The following is a 19824-nucleotide window of genomic DNA, read 5'->3' as shown; positions in this document are numbered from 1 at the left end:
GCACACGCACACGCACACGCACACACACACACACAAAAAAGACACAGCTACAGATAAATAATGAACAAAATTATATTCATTAACTATAATGTGACATGTAAAAAGATTGACTCCTTATATATCACTTAGGAACACAACAGTCAGTTTCCTACATATAACAGACAATATTCAGCTGATAGAACAACATTCAGAACGTCCCTCACATAAAGCCAACCAGCCAGCCGGTAGATTTAATCACAAAATGTTTTTTTTCTGTGAGCTGACAGCATGGGTCTCTGTTGAACGTGAAAAAAAATTGCTAAAGAAAATGATTTATTTGATTTCATTTTAGGGTTCAAGCTACTAAAAACGGTACAAACATTGTTTTCCACTCTGTCAAATTGTACAAAATGGTATCTATTTATGCAAGAATATTAATTAAAAAGCTTTTAGCTTTAGAAGCTTTGATGTCATTCATCGTTCTCCAGCTTTGTCTGGTGAAAATGTGACAGTTTCTACGATTTAAAAGACAGTATGAGCATAAAGAACAAAATTCAATGGAATCTGGAGGAGACATTATATTAGCAAAGAGAAAAAGAGACTTAGTTCAAAGGTCAATGAAGATGGGATTCTTAGGAAGTACAATGCACCATACACAGAACCTCAAGACAGGAGGATGCCACACAAATCCAGCATAGGAAAACCGGAACAAAAGAGAAAAACTATGCCTAATATGTCTTTAAATAAATCTTATGAAATGGAGCCACTAGTTGGTTTTATTCACACTGTGGAAAGACGCGCACAAACACACGAAAACACATTGAATTGATATCCGTTAATATTTCATTTTTTTCAAAAGCCCAACCCTGACCTGAACCTGAAAAAAGGGAATTCTTCCTATGGGGCCTGCACTGTGGGCCCCATAAGGGGGAGTTGACCTTTATAACATACTATGTGTTGGAAAAACTGGCTTTACAAGGTGAGGTGAGAAATACTAAAACACACACACACGCACACACACTAGTCCTCAATCTGTAAGAGAACAGTAAAACTTGTTTGTCACTATTGTTTTATATTATGAGTACATGAACAGCAATAACATGCACTAAGCCCTGTTCTCCAGCAGAGAACAGCACTTTAGAAGGCTAGAATGCTTTATATTAAATATAAAGATTTATGCTTTATATTTAATTATGTTTTTTTTAAAGTTACTAAATCTGAAAGTTAAAAATTATAATCGATGTCTTCCTTAATAGTGTGTCAAAAGAAAACGTCTAACACTAGTAACCTTTAGCAGAGGCTCCTGTGTGTTTACTGATTTATCATTTCTTTATTTTGATAAACAACACACTGATGAACCTGCTTCAACTTCTGCTGAGATACTATATCCTTTTCAGCGTGATTTGGCTGGACTATTTACACCATTGTATGACTGACAATCAAAAATTTATAATGTCATTTAAAGCAGCACGCATTCACTCTCAAACCCACCAACCTGCGTCAGTGAGGGAGGGGTGTGGCTGAGACCCTCCATCAGACAAAGAGCCATTCAGCCCTCGCTGCTGGTCCTCCCATGTCACCTCTATGGGAAATACACACACACACACTCACTGGAGGACAGAGAGCCCCAGATTGTCTTGGAGAATTTTTTTTTTCGTACTTTATGTGAGGAAAAATTGTAGAACTGAGTTGTAACATGCAAAAAGATAAGCAAGTAAAAAATAAACACCAGGAGAGAAAGAGAAAAAGGCTGAAAGCAGCGACAGCTCGTTTAAAGATTGAGAGCATGCTGCCATCTGCTGGCCAGCTGAGAAAACTGTCTGATTATTTTAAAAGATTCTGCTTCATCTTTTTAGTTGATGTTTTCCTGCAGCAAAGCAGGAAAACAAAAAATACTAAATATGTTTTGTATGTTTTGTACTTATAGCAGATTTATTGTAGCTGCAAAAAATGTAAAACATTGTCCTTGAATTGATAGCACTCAAGAAAGAGTTCCAGTCTTATTAAATGGGCATATGTTTGATAATAATTGTTATTCAAGGTAGAAATGATTGTTAGAGCTGGGTAAAATAACTTAGCATTAGCATTAAGGGTGGGTTAGATATTGGAGGATGTATTGAAGGCAGAAGAGGGCATGCTAGCTAGAAATTAAACGACAGTTAAATGACATTTAACTGAAGTCCTAAAAGGGGTGCAGGTTTTAATGTTTCTTTCTTTTTCTCACTGTTTATTCAATGTCACAATGCTGTTTTTATTTTAATTATGTAAAGCACTTTAAAATGCCTTGCTGCTGAAATGTGCTATACAAATAAAATTTGATTGATTGATTGATTGATTGATTGATTGATTGATTGATTGATTGATTGATTGATTGATTGACAGAAATCACAACAAATGTAATAATATCAGATACATATGTATCTCTAATTTGTTCAGGCTACTTAAGACATACAGGGATTAATTTGTTCAATCCAAAAAGTACAAACAGAACAAAGTTAAAGGAACGTAGAAATGTGCAAAACTAAGACTAAAACAAATCACAGTAAGTAAAACGTCGAGAATTTAAGTGTAACAAGATCTCACGTTAAAAAAAAGTATATTTCTTATGAAAAACATTAAAAAAGACTGGACTGAGAAGCTCAAACTAGTTTCTGCCACCAGGTAAGTTTGAAACTCTGACAGCAACAACATGGCAGATATGAGAAGGATTGGTAAGAACAGTGAAAACACTGCAGCTGGTTCATTTGTTAGCTACTGATGACAGATTTTTTGTTTGTAAAAACTGCACTGCATTTAATTATCTCTGTTTTACTACCTAAAAGTTTTATAATGATCTGATCCGATATGTAATGTATTTCTCCTGTTATTTGTAATCAGGTTATCTGTTTGTATTACCTTTTTCATCTAAGTCTTTAAATCACCAGAATTTGTACAACTTTACATTTTCTGTCTGTCTGATGACATTGTTTTAAAATATTAAATCAGATCATTTGAATGGTTACGAAATACTCGAATGGGTTTTTTTTTATTTTTTTTTTTGGAAATACTTAACTCTTACTTGGGTGATTTCTTAGATGGCTAGTTTTAACTTTTACTTGAGTAAAACATGCTTAAGTAGTGCAATTCATACATGAATACAGTTTTTGGGTACTCTACTCACCTCTGGGAAATAAACACAAACTTGAATGTCCCAAACAATTTTTTTTTTTTTTTAGTAAAAAGAAGAAAAAAAAACAGATTATTGTTTTACCCCAAAATACTGCTAACCTCATGTTTGGTCTTGCTCTTCTGAACCTAAAACTGAAGTGTCGTTACACCTTTAATCACGAGCTGGACAGGAGGCAGGAGAACAGGAGATTCCACAGCAAACCCAGAGCATCACTGCATTCAGAGGACTTGCCTTTCCTTCCGTTTACAGGAGGACCTTGGGGTTTCTCTTCGCTGTTAGCAGCTAGAAGCAGATTGACGCTCGTCAGACAATGAGGCCGTGAAACTTTGAAGCAACATAGAGCATCGTCCCACGGATCAGATCGCAAACACACCACTGACCCAGAGACTGTTTGCTTTAACTTTGAACGATACTTTGTTGAGTTATGCGCGCTGCAGAGTTTATGCTGTGGAGCTAAATTGAGGCCATGAAGTTTGTTCAAAAGAGAAATAAATTAAAAATAAAAATACAAAAAAAACTGGAAAAACTAACTGGAAAATATTTTGAAACTGAAAAAATAATCTGAAAGCAGTTTTGAACAATTTTTCTGCTTAATTCTTTTTCAGTTTTAATTTGTTTAAACTCTATGGCCCCAATTAGCTCAGTAACTTCAGGAAGTGTTTAAATTCATGGATAAGAGTTTGCTGAACATAACAGATGTAGAAGGAAGAAATGAGAAGGCAGATATTTTATGAGTTTATCAAGTTGGAGCCTGTAAACTCTGCCTTCTCATCTAATCCAAAGTGCACCTAGATTCATTTTTGAGGGTAATGCTTAAAAAAAACAACCCACATCTCTGCCAACATTCACATCATTCATTCAGGCTTATGGGTGAATACACTGAAACTTCCAACAGTGCATATGAATCCCCTCCACAGACATGACCCGCTTTGGAAGTTCTTTTCATTAATAGCATTGTAAATAATTGATCCAAACGGTGTTTATTGCAAAAGGAACTCCACTTTAGAGCAGGTTTATGTGGAAGGTAACACACCTGGAGGAACACTGAGGGCTTCAGCTGCCCTGCTCTCCGGTCCTGTTCCCTCCGTTCCTGCTGCCTCTTCAGCTGGCACGTAAAGTTTCAAGAAAATGATTCACTTTTTAATTATAACGAGAAGCCACTGAACTTCCAACCACAGCTGGTAAGGACGGGCACACTTCATCAACATCATAGCTTCTCCATAGGAAGGAAGGAAGGCTATGTTACCTCAGATTGGGTAACTTAACCAGTTGACATTAAGCTTCATTGGAAAATGTCCTATTTCTAGAAATATTTCCCAACTACAGAAGTACAGTTGGTTAAAGACAAAAAGACACAGAAATGAAGTAAGGATAAAAAAAGTGAAAATGACTCAAGTAGACACTGGTAGACCTAGAGAACTTAAGGAAAGTCCTTGTGGATTCGCAAAGTTCTCTAAAAAGATTCAACCCCACATCTATTTCTCTTTCAGTTTGTTCAATTCCTTCCCCAGAGGTCATGCAAAGCTAAAGAACTTCACGTTTTTTGTGCGTATAGAATTACTAATAAATTTACATTGATAAAACGACCGAGCAACAAAAAGAGTGGATAGTCCACACAAAGACAGTCAAACGAGCTCAGATAGGGGCTTTATGAAGAACCTGCAGGATCAAGACGGACCAGGAGGTCAGGAAGAAACGAAGACGGGCAAGCTGAGGGTGCGAAGAAGATATGAGGCACCGCAGACCAGGTTTGAGTTTTCATAGAGAGAAATACAACTCAACCAAAATGTTCTGCCTGATAGACTAAAAACCATAAACCAGATACAAACCTTCATTTGACTGTGTTCCTTCATTTCCGTCTTCTGAGAGAGAAACGGAAATAAACCAAACGAGGGTGGATAGTGTTGTCACGAGAAAACAGAAACGCATCAATCAAACCATACGTGGAAACAACTCTGTAGACAAATAATCTCACATTTTTACGTCAAACGTGAATGTCAGGAGACCATTCCTAGGACCCAAACAGCAGAGTCATCGCCTGCTTCTAGTAACAAAGTAGCATGGTTAGCTAACATCTAGTGACTTACTTCTATCTGTTCCTGGGGGTGGAAGCTGTGGGAGTTGGCGCCCTCGTCTACTGGACATGGGAGTACTGGTGGGACTGGTCTGGACAGATCCACTGCGAGGATGTGCCCTGAGTGACAAAAAGACACCAGCGTGAAGCAGAAGAAGAGAGAAGGTGGCGGATGTGGGGCAAGGCCATGTTGCATCCACATCACAGATTTACAGCAAAAACACCTTCTTTTTGTTAGGTCATGCCACTACAGTAGTGTTGAAATTTGATTTTATCTTGGGTCGATAATTCATCTGGTCCATTGTCAAATGACGCTGAATGATATTTGTAGGTGATTCAGAAACATCAGTGCGGAGGATGATTAGGGCCACTGAAAAAAAAAAGAATAATTTTGACTTTTTTCTCATAATTTGGACTTTAAACTCAGAATTCTAACTTTTTTTTTTCCAGAATTTGACTTTAATCTTCTGAGATCAAAAGTCAGAGTTCTGAGGGGAAAAAACGTCAGAGTTCTGAGATTAAAGTCAGACTTTTTTTTTCTTATTGGCAATAATCCTCTTCCGTACATCACTGGCGTTACAATAAAAGGAGACAATTTTATCCCTTTATTTCACTCTCACTCTCCGGGTTTTGAATAGATGACATTTTGGCACATGATATGGAGGCTGATGGTCACATCAACTGCAGGGAGCTGATCTGCAATAAAAGACGCTCGGTGTGAGACGAATGCATGTACAGTCGACTCATTGGGCTGCAGGGAGAAAAGAGTTCAATGCAGATCCAGCGGACCAGTGTGACCATGCGTTCATACCGTCTCTCAACAGCTTGAAATCAAACGTAAATTAAACAAAAAAATAAACAAACAAACAAAAAACACAATGCCATCGCAAGGATAACCAGCATCGGTTGATGTTAATAATGAAATCAAAGTAAAAAATATTACCCTCATCACTGCTATACTCACAAGTGTATGAGCAGTGTGGTGGAAATAATAATAATGATAATAATAAAAAAACGAGGTAGCAAGCTATCTAATGGGGTTAGGATTAATGTGCCTGAGTTATGTCTAAAGAAAATATAGAACATCCACAGTGCTGTTAGGAAATAAAGAGGGAAAAAGTGGCCAAGTGGGATTTGAGGATGGGGGGTTACTGAGGGAACGGGTAATGGAGTGAATTGGGGTGAGGAGGGTGAGGTAAAGTAAGGCAGGGCATTAGGAGAGGGACTGGAGGTGTTTTTAGTTGGGAAGCAGGGTTGGTTGTTCATACAGTATGAGTTAGTCAGGAATAGGTCGGGTACGAGCTTCAGGGAACAAGTCTCTAAGGCTGCGCTAGACTTTAGCTGTACAAACATTTTAACAAAGGTTGAGCAATGCTGGAGAATGAGGAAAAAAAATCTTGGTTGATTTAAAGGGGCAGTGTTACGTAAAATTGACTTTTCTGAGCTTTGCATCATATGTTGTAATGTTATTTTCTCATCAAAGACATACCTGGAGAATTGATTTGATTTTTTTTTCATGCATGTTTGAGCAATCCTTTAATTTCCATGGCGACCATTCAAACTGCACAAAACTTTTGGGTGAACTTAGCCCTGCTTTCAAGCCGCAGTTCCTCCTCTAAACCTTCGCATCACAGAGCAGCTCTCCTCTGTGACTCGTTCACTCAGCTCCTTCAGACTAGCCAGCAGCAGTTAGCAAACATCTGGTGGAACTGTACATCGGCTGAGCTCCTTATAGGAGCTACTTCTCAGTGCAACACTTGTAAAAACGTTATTGAAGAGTTAATAAAGGAGCCATGTTGTGCTGACTTCCTGAAGGTGCTGTGTTGGAAAGAGTAGGACTTTCTTAAAGCGATAGAAGCCCAGTTTCAATTTTAAATTACTTAGTCACATTTCCTTTAAATCATATGTGAACTGAAGGTAACATATTTACTGAATTGACACTGTGTGGCTGGAAAACACATAGCACTGCCCCTTTAAAGCTCAAAATGATGGTATAGAACTAAAACATTCAGCAAATCGTTAAAATCAAGTTGAATTATCAAAGTACTCTGCTGGAAAATCACAGAATACCATGGGAAATCACATGGAACTGCTGCCTATTTAATTTCACACACTCATCCTCACAGTAAAAAAATGTTCTATTGCTAACGTCCCAGTATTAGCTAATCAAACTCAAATTTGTCGATTTTTGATTTAGGTGGCAAAACAGAAACCTACTTTTAAAATTTCTATTGTTGTTTTTTTTTTTACCCCCTCCAGTATAGCTCCGACTCTGGAAAATGACTGCGTAGCCAAAACCTCCAGCTAGTTGCTAAGTCTGCTTTCGCTAGCCTCTCCACTCTGGATCACACCTCGTCATGGCAGGGGAGGGGGGCGCGGACCTCCCAGACGGCAGAGACGGCATCGACCTCATGAGGGAAGAGTCGTGGGGGCGTTCGGTGGAGCGCGAGCGGGACGAGAGGCGTTCTATAGTGGGCCGCTGGTCTGCCGAGCGGGACCTGCTGTGAAACTCGTGTCTATCCATGGCTCCGTGGTTCCTACAGAGGTTGTTGAGAAACAGGCAGGCACTCAGTGTGACTCCAGCTGGGCTGGGACAGAAAGCGGGATTAGAAGAAGGCATGGTGAGTACGGAAAATGTTCGCTCCCTCTGTGTATGTTGGAGTGCAGGTTTGTACATTTATTATGATTTTGAAAAGTCGCTAAGTTTTTTTTTTTTTTTAATAGGAAATTGGATCTGGAATATGTTTTTTTTTCTCTCTCTTAATTTTGAAAAATACACCAACAATGAAGAACATATGTCTTCATTACATCATTTGTTTTCATTTGGAGGTTTGTATTTCTAATGTTCATATTTAACATATGCGATATATTTATTTTACCTGTGTAAAGTTATAAAGAATTTTTGGCACTATAAATAAATTGCCTTTTTGTAAAAAGCCTTAAACTAAATTAATATGTTATTAAAGCTTATCCTTGCACTGAAAGTGAAAAAAAACAGACTTAAAGATAGGTAATTTTTATTATGTTTCTTTTTTCATATTTGATCAAAGTTGAAGGGAACGGTGTGAGCAGCGCATACACGAGTTTGTTTGACAGCGCTGAGACCCTCCTCCTGGCTCTGATTGGTCGATTCTGACTGGGAGCGGTGTGTTTCTGCAGATGGCAGCAGGACCACAGGAAGAAGGTGGAGGAGTTTGATTCTTTCACACATTATCTGTCTCATATTCTACTGTCAGGACATGGTGGCAGTTTTAACAAATCTGTAAAAAAAATATAAAAGTCACCTACTGCAACTCTAATGCTGAAAACATTTAATCAATGGGGTAAAAAAAAGTCCCATTTAAGAAATAACTTGTTTTAAATTTAATCACTTGTGGCACAATTATGATTGCTGTCGCCAAGACGACATTTCACAAGACTGGAGCGCAGAGCGATATTTTGACTCTCTTCATACAATCTAGATCATTAACAGTCCTGGGTTGTTGAACACATTTTCTTCCCCATAAGATTTATTCCTGAGGAGCATGGCCAGGGAAAAAACCTGATTTGGTCACATTTTTAGGATAATTTCCCAGCGTAAAACCCATCGACAACGCATTTTTAACCAAGTCCACCAAGGATTCTTTTTCTCTTTCGTTTAATTTGATTAAATTATTTCTGTCCTCCTGCATCATTTCAGGCATAGCATATGCATCAGATTCTTTACCAAAAACACTCTGGTATTTCAAAGAGTTCATGACGCCGTTAGCTGTAGCCAGGTCCCCGGAGCTTTTGGAGGAGAAACACGCAGACAGTGTCACAGAGCCTCCGCATAACTTAACAGTGGACATGAGACTCTTTCATATTCAGCCTTTTGTTTCACTCCGAACCCACCTGGAGAGTTTAGTGATGCTAAATATCAATCTTAGCCTCACTTGACTGAAGCATATGGTTCCAGTTAAAACTCCGTATGTTTATGTTTGTGACATTAGGTCAGAAAATGGGTTTTCCCTGGCACGCGTCCCAGTCGTGTGTTTTTAAGGGGTCGTTATGTTCATCGCTAATTGAGCCAGCAGGATTGATTTTTCTAGCATTAAATTATGTCACTGGAATAACAGTTTAATTCACTTGAAGTGTAAACACATGTGTCCATATGAGTGTTTAAAGTGAGAAATTATTCGGAAATAATCTAAAAACGGCATGCAAAGTGTTACCGTCAAATTTCCTAATAATAATAATAATAATAATAATAATAATAATAATAATAAACAGTAATGCATGCACAGTAGATAACTGTCTTAACAAACCAAAATGCTTTTTGTTTGGTCAGCTAACAAGCCTCTTTTTGTAAAGTTTTTTTTTCAACATTTTCATGCTATTTGTTCATTTTATGGTTGACTTTACAAATTCATTGTAGTCAGAAAGACCTAAACTGAAAGAACAGCCACGTTCTTTTATTGCATTATTTTTCACCTAAAGTATGAGATGTGAAGAGAAATGTGGCGTGTAACTGCATCTAAGTTGGAATTTGCTTTTGATGCATTTATTACTCTAAAACATTTGTGTTACAGTCATGGCACAGTGTGAAGGAGGAAAAATATTGTCCTGTGAAGCTAGAAGGAAAGAGACGGTGAGGTTTCACATTTTGTTAAAGAAGCCGCACACAGTGCAGACGTGTGTCATTAACCGTTACAAACAGGAACCAAAGAAAGGAGGTAAACTGAGAGCACGCGTGAAAGTAGTGCACAAAAAAACTTAATCACAGTCTAAAAAACGGAAAATGTTGTAAGGGGGTTAGAGCATGCACGTTGTTTGATACTTGAACAGAATTTACCTGCTTTTTATCAAAGATCCAAAGACATCAGAGTTTGACTCCATTAGAACAAAATGGATCAACATGGACCTTTATACTCATGTTTACAGAAAACTCAGTTTGTTTGTCTCAGATACATTTTCATGGTTATTAAATTGAACAGAAAAGAGTTAAATTCAATCAAACTATAACCCATAATTTTGAAACACAGATTTTAAAAAACAGAAATGAAACAATGTATTCTATTTTCCTTTTCGTGTCAAAACCTCCAGCTGATGGTTGAGTTTGGCAGTTCAGTTGTCCAGTAGAGGAGATGTCCTTTCAGATTACAACAGGTAGAAAACGACATCTCAGTGGTTATCATGGTGATACAACATCCAGAAAACACATTTTGCCACTTTTAATTCCTCCAACCGCTGCTGCAGGATCATTTGAGAAGCTTAACACTAGCCTGCTTAATCTATTTAAAAAACAGTTTTGATGCATGTCCAATCACATAAGCCACTGGAACATCTGTGTTAGCCGCTGCCTACACAAACAATACAAATACAGAGAGAAATATTTTTATGGCCTTGAAATTTCTCCACAGTTTTCTCCCTGACCTGTCTGGTGTGTTTCCTTGGACTTTTCAGTTTTTTATTTGTAAAAAAAAAAAGAAATAAAAAATTATAAATGTCTTTCTACTTCACCATTGTATACCACTTTGTGTTGGTCTTTCACAAAAAATTCTTATTTGATATATTTAAGTTTGTGATTGTAATGTGACAAAATATGGAAAAGTTCAATGGGGTGTGAATACTTTTGCAAACCACCGAACGTCCCAGAGAGCAACAGACATGGACTTCCTGTTATTTCTCCAACCTCTAATCAGCAGCTCATTGGCTGAGAGTTGGTCAGACGTTTCTGCCCAGCAGGAATACGATTCTGGTTGGATAAAGAATCAGAACATTAAGCTTTGGTGTCCATCCTAACAAAAGTTTATGGATTTTGTTGAAAAGTTGCATCTGCACTGCGATACAAACCTGTTTACATGAACTCTACCAATACTGATTATAAGAGAGGTGAAACGTTTAGACAAAACTCACGTTAGGGTCTCGATAATGGTTTTTCTGCAACTTGCCAAGAGACATTTTAATTCAAATTCAAAAATACTTTATTGATCCCAAAGAGAAATGAAATGTTGCTGTAACTCATATTAATTCAAATTAATAATTTAATGGAAACTTATTGAGCCTACACATATCACTTTGATCCACAATAAATTGAAAACTGTACATCTAACAACTGGCAAAAAAAAATGTCTGACATTTTGAATTATATAATTTTTAAAACAAAAAAAGCTAAACTCCCAAATTAGCATGACGTTCCTGCTGATTGTGTTTGTGTAGAGGCTTCTGCTCTAACCTGTACATACAGGCTGAGCTTGGAGTAAAGAAAAGCTTGTAATTAAGGAAAGTTTGTTGTATTTATATAATAACACATATCCTCATAAGCAAACAACAGGCGACTTCAGCCACTTGAAGCCTTTCCATAAATTCTTGACTTTCAAGTAATTTTTCAGGACATTGACAATGTTCTTAGATACGCCTGGATGTCAGGACAGCATCACAGAAAAAAAAACAACAAAAAAAACAAAAAGGCAAATTTAGAGTAATGCGTTTAACGATGCCAAACTTTGGTTGAGTGAAAAACTGCTGCCAATAGCAAAGAAAAAACGAGAAAAAAAAAAAAAAAAAAAAAAAAAAAAAAACTCCACACCACTGGGCTGACACAGAGTGCCGCTGAAGGCATGATGGAAAACGGACAAATAAACGACACCATCAAAAACAACAACAGTAAAGTAATTGGCCAGCAGTTAACTGCACAACCGGCGAAACGGCACAGACACCACCAGCGCCACGAGCTCGGAGTCTCCACACACAGAGGCAGTTGTGCAGACGTGTTTTCACAACTGCTCGACTCCAGAGCTGTGATGACTTAAAAAACAAAACAAAAACAAAAAAAACGATATCAGAGAAGATATCATTTCCAGTCATCACTCTCACGGTGACAACAAAAACAAAATCACAGACGAACGAGGTACGACTCGAGGAGACCACAACATGATGCACAGATGTTGCGGTGGTACACTTCAATACCTCTGGTGGGCAAAGTTGGAGGAGTAGGCGCCCTCTGAATAGGCACGGGTCATCCGAGTGGAACGCAGTAACCTGACTGCTTCCTCTCTGCAGATTGGGTACACGCCGTGGTTGCGGCTGGCAAAAAATATGGTATAAAATAAGCGTTCAATTTAGTTTTTTTTTTCACCCCTTCTACGCACACATATCATACATTACTTATGGATTTCCATTAGAGACATCAGTCAAAAACTGCAGGTTTATCCGATTACACGGATAGAGAATCAAACGCATTTGTGCTAGGGGAACCCCCTCTACTGGACAAAACGCCACAGGCGCACTTTCACAACCTTCGTTTTTACTGACAACGGCGTGCGGGAAAACGCCCCGCAGCGTGTGTGTCAAGTGTGAAACAACCAAATGAAAGCAGGAGGCACCTTAAGGTTTGTGGGTGGAGAACTAACAGAGGATGTGTCGACAAGAGGCTTCATGCAAACTCAGACAAAAGTATACCTGAGGTCCCTTTGAGGATCGCCAGCAGGCTGAGTGTGTCTGGTTCGAGGTAAGGTGAGAAAATGGCTGCAGACACATGGAGGGAGGAGAGAAGACAGATGGATTGGACATGGTGAGGAAGAAGAGGAGAGGCGACGATGAAGGCAGAAGGAAAGAGGAGAGGAAGTTTGGAAGACAGAAAGAAAAATCATGGGCGGAAAGACAGAGTATGGGGAGCTGAGGAGTAAAGGTCTGCCAAAGATGGAATTTGAAGACGATAGAAATGGGCTTCGTAGATGTGCGTATATTTTTGTTGTTAAAGGTGGATAAAAACTCAAAGAAAGCTGAGGGAAGGACAGGGAGGAGTCCTAAAAATTAGAAGGAGCTAACACTACTTAAGGCTGCAGTAGAGAGTTCTGAGAAAACCTTAAACTTAGCCTGAAAGTTTGAACAAGCACACCTTAAAGGCCCCTCCCCCTTTATCTCCGCTGCACTACAGCTCCTCCCCCCACAGTGGAGCCCGTCGAGAACCCGACTAATGGGAATTTTTCCTGTAACGTTAGCTTACGCTAGTCATTAGCTTGCTGGTCTCTAGGAAAGCAGCAGCACACAGGCAGTCCTGAGTTTGAACGCGTTGAAAGTGACTGAGATGTCCCTCCTGGCTCTGATTGGTTGTTTCTGACTGGGAGCGGCGCATTTATGCAAATGGCAGCTCGATTTTCTTCGCAGATTTTATGCCTCACATTCCATGTCAGGACATGGTCACAGTTTTAGCAAAAAGTTCCCTACTGCAGCTTTGACACCAGTTCTACAAAAGGAGTAGGCGGGGCGGCACACTTCAAAGACATGAACTGGTCTAACGTCACCAGGGTCATCACATGAGTGTTTTCAGAAAACACTTTCAAGCCAGTTCTGAGGCCCTATGTCATCATGTCGGTGTGGATTACATAAGCACCAAGGCACCTGGAGGCCATGGCAGTCAGACGTAAGGTTGGTGAGCAGGTAGAAGAGTGTACAAAGAAAATGGTTTTCTTTTGAAACCAAAAATGTTGCAGTTCATCGACTTTTGTCAAAGGAAGGGTCCGCTCTGAAGAAGACTGCTTCCCCTTGAAGCCACATTGTAGAACAGTCACTTCAGCTTCAGAACATCAAAAAGCAAGAATGAAAGATAAAAGGACATACATTCGAAAAAAAATAAATAAATAAATAAAATCTTGTAAAAATCTTTAAAATCCAGTCAGGGAATTCTTCCTTTAATACTGTAGGTGCTCTGACTGAGACGCGGCCAAATTCAGCGTGACTCATTTTCAGTGTCATTTTCAACAGTTTTAAATAAATTACCAGATGCTGTTAATTAAAGCAGATGGAATACACTCAAGGAAGTGCTCTCCCAGACAATTTAGATAAGTGCATTTTCTGTATCAGACACTGATTTAGGCTGAGCCTTTGAAATAACAAATAAAGTTGATTGGCCGGGGGGGAAAGTAGCTGCAGCCCGGCGGTGCCAAAGCCGTGATTGGGCTCTTGGATGGACATTTTCCGACCCAACAAAAAAATAAAAAAAATAAGAAGTCGAACAGAATAAGTGCTGGTGGAGGATAACTAATAATGGCATCTTCTATAAAGAGGGTGAAATACATGTCAGCACTATATAGTTTACTCAGCATTTACTGCAAATGATCACAGTGTAGAATGAGATCAAAATTGCTTTCAAGAAGAGGGAAAAAATGCTTTACCGGCAAATTGAAATCATAAAAAAAAAGCAGAACATATACATTTTTGGCAAAAATTTTGTCAACTCTGTTCAAAAGTGAAGCAACCTTTAGGTTTTTGTGGCTAAAAGGAGGGGAGAGCAGAAGCAACTATTTATTTTAAACAACCCAGAATATTCATATCTACAGAAGAAGATAAAGGTCACTGTAAAAAAAAAAAAAAAATCTGACTTTTTTTTCTCAGAATTCTAACTTTTCATTTCAGAAAATCAAAGTTCTCTTTCTTTCAGTGGCCTTGACTTTTTATTTCAGAATTCTGACTTTAATATTCAGACATTAAAGTCAGAATTTTGAGGAAAACGTCAGAATTCTTTGCTCTTTTCTTTTTCGGTCGCCCAATCCTCTTCCATACATATATTTATGTAAAGACGTTGTGTCTTTGGAAAGCATAAAAAGTCAGTATTACATTCAATGTTCGTTTTCTCTTAAGAAGAATGCATTAAGATTTCTGAGCTGGTCAGTAGACATCATTCACATCACAAATTGTCCCCCTACTGTCCAATAAGCATCTTATTGATTTTAAAAATGTCACTTTGCATTGTGAGGGCACAGCGGTGTACTTACACATCACTAGAGACAGAGCAGTGCTTAGAAAGGTGAGTCAAATAGGTGACTGAAAGTTTCTTGAACCTCCCTAACCCTGAAAAAAATCACTCCTGAAAATGTCCAAGACACAAAATAAGAATGCAAAATAGTTCAAAGTAACGCATATTTGACTGGAACAAACATAAACCAAAACAAACCCTCAACATTTTTTTTTTTAAAACAAGGGCGGTCGTTCAGTTTAATGATCTGTGGTTACCTGGAGGGTGGGGGAACACTGGGAGAGCGCGACCGGGCCCGGTTTATGTCCGCAGACCGGGAGCAGTGGTTAGACGACATCATCTGCTCCGGGACGGACAGCGTGGAGCTCCGGAAGTCTCTTCCATTTGGCCGATAATCTGGAAAAAACAAAAACATACAGCGGGAGGTACAGAGGGGTGATAAATGGATCCACAGCAGTTCAGCAAAACTTTTAGAGATACTTAAATACACACATTCCACAAAAACACTACATCTTACAGAGTACTTTTAGTCTAGTTTCTAGTGCAGATATCTCAGTACACTTGAATTAAGACTTTTTATTTTTGTGTTTTTACGACGTAAAGAACTTAGAACTATCTTGTTGTTGAAATGACTTGAAATGAAACAAAACTAACTTACAAGTAAGTTTTCAGCAAGATATAGCATCTTGTTTAAAATAAAAAAAAATAATATTACTGGCAAATGTAGTTTCAGATTATTTCATTTAAAACAATGTCATAAGTGAAATAATCTGCCAGTGGAACTAATTTTGTCATCAATATTAAGGAGTTGTTAAGTTAAAACAAGCTCCTTCTTGCTGAAAAGTGACCTCTAAGTTTGTTTTGCCATGTTTCAAGTGCGCTAAAATATCAGCACCTGAAACTGGAAGAAAAATACTTGTTAAGATTTTGGGGGGTTTTTTTTCAGTGCATTATGTTTTCATCTATTTAATCTGAATGTTCACGATAAAGGATCGTAAAATCAAACCGACACGCTACCATAAATTAGTAGAAGCCAAACTAAAAGCCATTCTGCAACAGCTCCAGCTTCTTTATTCTCCGAATGTCAAGTTGCTTTTATTCCGAGAATGAAAGTGCTACCTTTCAATAAAAGTGCATATTATCTGCTGTGTTAACATTGTTCATTAAACATGAAAATAGCCTTTTAAAAATCCGAAACATAATAACGATTTTTTTTCTTTTCTTTTCTGCTAGACCGCTTAGTCCATTCAGCCTGAAAGAGTTCATTAACTAATAATCAGACGTGGTTAAGGTCAATGCGTAGCTCTATTAAACCTGATTTGTATTCAGCAGAGTGTGTAGCACATTAAATTAAGTTAAATCAAATCTTAAATCAAAAGTTATAAAAGCAGGAAAGATAAAAAAAAGGGATGTAATGTTACAAAGATATATAGAACATCACTAGAGGAACTGATTTGAAACAAACTGTTATAGTAATAGAGGGCTAAATAATTACTTTACATTTAATGAGTTTGGAATGTAAAATAATTGATTTATCCAGGTTGTACATGAATTACATTTATTCTACATATATAAGAATTAGGCAATGTCGTAACTTTATTTTTTATTTTCCGCTAAAAGGAAAACATCTGAATTGAAGATGTGAGTCTACGGCAGCAGCAGAATAATTAATGATAAAATATTTTCTTGCTGTTGACATGCAGCTTCATGCGTGAGAGCAGGACGTCAGTCCAAAAGACTGAAACCTTTTCTGACGGTTGGTAGGATTTAACAGAAGAATGAGCCGAGTCCGTGCAGAAGGAGGACACTGGGCTTCAGGTTGGAGCAAAGAAAAATGTTTGCAAATATAAGAAAAAAAAAATCATGTTAGAAATCAGCAAATCTAAATAAGAGAGTAGATGTCAACTGATCGAATTTAGTCATGATGAATCGATTTTTGGAATAACTGTCAACTAATTTAGTAAGTGAATAATTGCTAAACTGGAGTATTGCAGACTCTGATGAAGGACGTTGGCTGGAAGAGCAACACTCAGAGCAATAATACAACCAAAACTGGACATAGAATATTTACATTTTGCCTTTAGGATGAAGAAACAATATCTTAGACTGTTAAGATGTTCTACCCAGAACTCCTCAAGTAGCAGTTTTAGCTTCATGTGGCTCAAACTGCGGGGAAAACTTCAGACCTATCAGTTATTCTATCAATTATTAATCAGTTAATCCAAAAGGGAAAAAAAAATAATAATAATAATCAGCCGATCAGCCATACACTGTATTGATGTTAAGTCAAGTTAGCATCAAGCTAACTTGATGCATCAAGCATCAGGGTTGAGCTTTTTACATGTTGATGTTTGTCGTATTTCTTTAGCACCATTTGCTACAAATGATCAAGTGTTCACAAAAGGAATGTCGTTTTTGGACTGTAGGTAGTGTATTACTTTATTAAAGAAGTAAATGCATCATTTGCCTTTTTATGTATTTTAACACTACAAAATTAAGTATGTGCTAAAATGAAAAATTTGCAGAAAGTGCCAATTTTTTTCTTAACAGAGTAAAGGTCAGATCAGTCGATAGAATAATCTGGAATACTTGAATATTAAAACAATTGTGAGCTGCAGCCCTAGATAGTAGCAAACCGTGTATTTATTAAGATCTGCTCCAAAGAAAGCGCCACAAAATTGAAATAATTTCCTGAAAACTAACATGAAAGTACAGCTGGACTCTGACATGGAACTCCATTCATTTCCCTGAGATCTTCACTTCACATCTTCCTCACATGTTCTCCGTCTCTGCCCATTTCCTGTCTGGTCACTGTCAATAAAGACCTCCAGCGCCAAAAAAATCCCCAAAAGAAAAGAAGAAAAATAGTAGAAAAGCAGCATCTGCGTTCAAACATCAGGGGAATGAGTGTTTCTGTCAGTGTGAACTGGATTATGATGTAACCAAACCCTGATGAGAACGGTAAACAGACTTGATCGTGTTTTCCTCTCCGCTCACCAGAGCAAAACCAGAGTAGAGCCGTTTCTGTGTTTTCTCTGTTGCTTTCTGTCTGTCTGTCTGTCTGTCTGTTACTGGTTACTGTAACTGGGTCCCAGTCTGTGTCCAGGCCTGGTGCCTTTTCTTCTCCTCTGTGGCATACATTTCCAAATAGGGAGGTGAAACATGCCAAACAAGCCGGCAGCTCTTCCCCTCTTTCCCTCTGCTCATCAGAAGCTTTTCCTCCGATTTCTAATGAAAAACTCTTTTTGTTTCTCCTTAGTGTGTACATTTTTAAAAAATGTGCAAAAATGTGTCCAGACATTGCAAACAGGGATTTCATGTATACATCTACAGTGATGTAAGGAATCGTCAACATTTTAAATGCATGAATTTTCTTTACATTTTTACTTTCTTAGATACATATAAATGAAAAAGTTATGATTTTTGGGGGGAGGTAAAATTGAAGCATGTGCATCTTTTCTGTGATGTTCTGGCCGGTAGCAACGCTGCGTCTGGTTTTCTGCAGCAGAACAGCGACTGCAGGTCGAATGGCCAGAGTTCCTCGCTCTGCTTCTGCTGACGGGCTGCAGCTTTTTATCCTTCTAAGATACGAATACACTGAAAAATGAAAACAGTTGATCCAACTAAAAAACAATAAAAACCGAGGTTATTTGTTTCAAAATTAAATTCAAGCAAATGTATTGGGTTTATTAAATTGTCGTGTCAAACAAACACAAATAGATTCAATTTCAGAAACGAATTTGATTACATGTAACTATTTAACTCTTTTTTTTAATAGTTGGAGCTCCATTGTCTTTTTTCAGTGTAGACTGTAAATATGGTTCAAGTTCAATGGTCACCAGAGTATTATGTGCACCAGAATTTCCCCCACAACAGTATGATATTTCTATTTAATAAAAGTTTGATTGAAAATATAAAGATTGTTCAATGACACAATAAACCTCAGAAAATTAGACCGCTCATCCAAACTGGCTCCATCCATCTCAGCTCTGATGTGTTGTGATTTATTATTAATGTGCCCTAGCTGCTTACCTGTTATAACACCCACTCCGTCTTCACAATCATAGTCTGATATCTCGCTGTCACTTATCCTCTGGGATCCTTCAGAACACAGACACAAACAGAGAAGGTTAGAAGAAACAAAAAGAGAAAAAAGGTTCACTCTGTAGACAAAGTGTATTTTATCTAGTCAGGCCTCAGTGGTAGGTGGAAGCACCTCTGCTGTAAATCTGAAACACATATCACCTCCAGACCTCCATCACCTTCAAGAGAGGATTCCTCTGAACGAACTCACACGACCTCACCAGGTGGGCAGAAACAGTGGAGCTCTGCTGCTGGCTTTCTTGCTATTATTGTCATAAAAATGCAGCACAAAGACGGAGAAGTTGGCTCTTATTTATCGAACCCCAGCTTTAACGTCAGGTCAAGTCAAAGTTTAGTGCATTTAAAAACAGCAACAGTTGTCCAACCTGCTGCACAAAGCTTCAAATCAGCTGGATGTAATGCTCAAACAGAATCACCTTCTGGTTTGAGAAAAGATCTAGAAATGTCTCCACAGTTGAGCCTTAATGCTCTGGCTGCAACATCATCCTAGTCAAATTAGTTTTCAAGTATAAAGCAAAAAAGTTTGGAAATCCTTTAAATTTACAAATGCAGTTAAAAATTAAACATTTTCAACAAGTTTCTTTCAATGAATTTGCATAATTTGCTGAATTTTGCCTGACTTGTTTTATTTTTTCCTCTTGCCTTCCTCACAGAAACCTCGCTCTCTTGTTCCCCAATGTCTTTGTTAACTTCACATGCTTCAAGTAAAGTTTCAATAATCTCTCTTGGAGGTGAAGGTGTGAATAGATGGCATATGAGAGAGAGCGAGAGAGAGAGAGA

General features: G+C 38.0%; 1 protein-coding gene across 33 annotated transcripts in view; it reads right to left on the bottom strand.

Moving 5' to 3' along the window:
• The window catches only part of rims2a (regulating synaptic membrane exocytosis 2a), a 169805-nt gene that overhangs the window by 40367 nt on the left and 109614 nt on the right, over window positions 1-19824 (bottom strand). For 27 of the 33 annotated variants that reach the window (XM_016661050.1, XM_016661135.1, XM_016661167.1 and 24 more), the window contains 5 exons: window positions 18973-19041; window positions 15198-15336; window positions 12153-12269; window positions 7574-7759; window positions 5236-5342 (listed from right to left, as the gene is read on the bottom strand). In XM_016661050.1, the coding sequence (XP_016516536.1) occupies window positions 5236-5342; window positions 7574-7759; window positions 12153-12269; window positions 15198-15336; window positions 18973-19041 (618 nt within the window). Of the gene's footprint in view, window positions 1-5235; window positions 5343-7573; window positions 7760-12152; window positions 12270-12644; window positions 12711-15197; window positions 15337-18972; window positions 19042-19824 lie in introns of all 33 variants that reach the window. The other 6 variants (XM_016661958.1, XM_016661354.1, XM_016661493.1 and 3 more) reach the window with 4 other exon arrangements.

Source organism: Poecilia formosa, unplaced genomic scaffold, assembly GCF_000485575.1.
Source record: "Poecilia formosa unplaced genomic scaffold, Poecilia_formosa-5.1.2 Scaffold0, whole genome shotgun sequence".
Classification (NCBI taxonomy): domain Eukaryota; kingdom Metazoa; phylum Chordata; class Actinopteri; order Cyprinodontiformes; family Poeciliidae; genus Poecilia; species Poecilia formosa.
The sequence above is the reverse complement of the archived record's forward strand: the minus strand, read 5'-3'. Positions and strand labels throughout refer to the sequence as shown.